The 2500-nt window shown below is 38.0% G+C and overlaps 1 protein-coding gene across 2 annotated transcripts in view; it reads right to left on the bottom strand.

Moving 5' to 3' along the window:
* Nucleotides 1-230: 230 nt before the first annotated feature.
* Nucleotides 231-2500, bottom strand: part of LOC138024903 (nuclear apoptosis-inducing factor 1-like) — a 2821-nt gene continuing 551 nt past the window's right edge. The window contains exon 2 of one of the 2 annotated variants that reach the window (XM_068872099.1): nucleotides 231-1751. In XM_068872099.1, coding sequence (XP_068728200.1) covers nucleotides 1351-1751 — 401 coding nt within the window. In that variant the 3' untranslated portion in view covers nucleotides 231-1350. The remainder of the gene's footprint in view (nucleotides 1752-2500) is intronic. The other variant, XM_068872100.1, reaches the window with a different exon arrangement.

Below are 2500 nucleotides of genomic sequence, written 5' to 3'. Positions count from 1 at the left end.
AATATCATACATAGGTAAGCAATGACTAATGTTTTCCACATACCTGGTTACACTCTTGGAGCAATCTTACAGGGACCGCAGAGCACAGGTATATTGTATTTTGGAGAAAAAAAAGGAAAATGTTTCTAAAAAGAGGAATCTGTGAAAACTTATTTCAGTTGCCGCTACTTTGAACGTTAAAATGGAGACACAAATGAGATGATATTTTTGGTGATTATTAAAATTAGGGGCATTTCCAGTGATTTCAGAGACTGTAAATTTCAAAATTTTCCAGGGGAGCATGTCCTCAGACCCCTGCTAGAGAAGCTCGCACCTTTGGCACTTGTTGGCTTGCCTTCATGCGTGCTAGCCGCCCCATTACAAAATATTATCAATATTAAACATAATATATTAATCAACAAAAATTCATGATCTATTTACATGAATGCAAAGTTTCCTTAATAACAGTTATGTTACCACTTAATTTGTCATTATGATAGCATATTTGCAGTAAAAATAGAAAGTGTAAGGGCTTTAGGCATTACCACTGTAAGTGGCTTTTCCAAATTGTGATTATTTTATTTAAGTCACATCCAAATTTCAAGCAATAAGCAGTACATACATGATTATTCATTTATTTTTGCAGGTAGTGCGTCACAACAATATGTGTAGGAAAATTATAATAGGCCTCCTTCTTTTAATTCACTGCCATAATACCTGCAACACGTTTTGATGATAGATGCCATTTATTGCTACAAATTTGGCCACAGCTTATTCACTTATGATGGTTCTGCATGCCACGTTATGCCGCCTATAAGTTACCATTACAAGATAAAAAGCTTCCAACAGTGCAGTCTTAGCTAGTCAAAGTTGTGCCAGAAATTGAAACAAATTCAGGGATCATTGAGAAGCTTCACATGTATTGTTAGTTGGAAAGTCAAGCGTGGTCAATGAACAATAATGCCTTCATAGCTCCAGTTGAAGATGTTGCAAATAAATGCTGATTGTGACAAAGGGTGATCTCTTTATCAGTTTAAAAGTTACTGGAGTAGTTATTATTCTTTCCAAAGAATATGGTTAGATTCTATGCACCCAAAGAGATGTTGGATCGAGCCCCATAGAAAAAAGAAAAAAGAGTTTTAAGACGGTGATCCATGCGTTTTTTTCAAAGACTACAAAATTAATATTTACACCTTGTTTTGAAAGGGGTTCAACCCTGTCTGCCCATAATTTGTCATTTTCTCTGTAAATTTCCTTCTATAAAGACCACATTTTTCAAATGGACATCCCCCAGCGAGGGAACACCCCTAGGAAAAATAACGTCCAAACTGACACCCATTTGTAAAATAGGAACCTTACCCCCCATTGACTTTACTTTAATTTTTTAATTTCCACCTGCAGCTTTTCTTTCTTCAAAAGTAAGTTCTCCATTTCCATATCTAGTTTCTTACTTTCCTTGGTGAGAACAATCAAGTGCATTTCATGGATCTTATCTTCCATGCACTCCCTCTTCCTTTTTTTACTTGCTGCAGTCTTGTTTGGCAAACCAAGTTGGCAGTCCTGATGGGAGCTGGATAGTGAAGGGGCCTGCTTGTAAGAATTGCCATCAACAATAATTGGTACTTGCAATTGGGCTGCCAGGCATGTTGGTGGTAATGCTATCTCAGCAGGTACACTCACATCACTCTCCCCTGCTTCAGCCCCACTGATCTCTTGTTCTGTAAGCCACAAACTTGGGGTGTCCAGCACACTGACTGGAACTGCTGGTACTGCTGGAGAAGATGAGTTGTTGGTAAATAGCCCTACTCATTAATTTCAAATAATTTCATCTTTATATAAATACCAGATCAAGGATTTCCCCTCCTCAGATGTGCACGAAGATAAGAGTGTGAATTACAGAATCGAGTGAAAATTATGACCCCTGATTACAGTCCTCTATGTTGCTTAACCCCTAAGGGAGACTGATACTGTATTTAGTTGTTTAGATTTAGATTGAGAGCCGTGAATGAATCCCAATTTTAAATATCGATTCAATCTTGTTTTGTTGTTGTCTCTGTCAAGCCAATGCATGCCCTCAGAGCACAACAGAGGCTACAGGACGACATAACTGCATAACTCGACAACAAATGGGATACTTTCCTCGCAGTTACTGCCTCCTCAATCACCATGGTTGTGGACCCTTGGCTTATGTAGCTTTAAATTTCTACCAGTTTGTATCACTTCAGGATGCTTTCGGTCGCTTTTTTCAAGAATCTTCTGCACGTAAATCTTTCATAACTACATGTCCATTTTCAACGGAAAAATGAAATATTTGAAGCAATTTCTGTGCGATTTGAAGTCTCTCGGAAATCAAAGATGGCAGATCAACATCGTTCACTTCCTCGCATCATTGCGCTGAAAATCAATGATTGACACTTGGCATGTTGCTATGAAACTTGCGTAACAATATTTCTGTTTTTGTCTGTTCGCGTGAAATAATGTATTTTACAATTACAACCTAGCCCACAGAACTGCGCTTTGT

Source organism: Montipora capricornis, chromosome 11 (assembly GCF_036669925.1).
Source record: "Montipora capricornis isolate CH-2021 chromosome 11, ASM3666992v2, whole genome shotgun sequence".
Lineage (NCBI taxonomy): Eukaryota > Metazoa > Cnidaria > Anthozoa > Scleractinia > Acroporidae > Montipora > Montipora capricornis.
The sequence above is the reverse complement of the archived record's forward strand: the minus strand, read 5'-3'. Positions and strand labels throughout refer to the sequence as shown.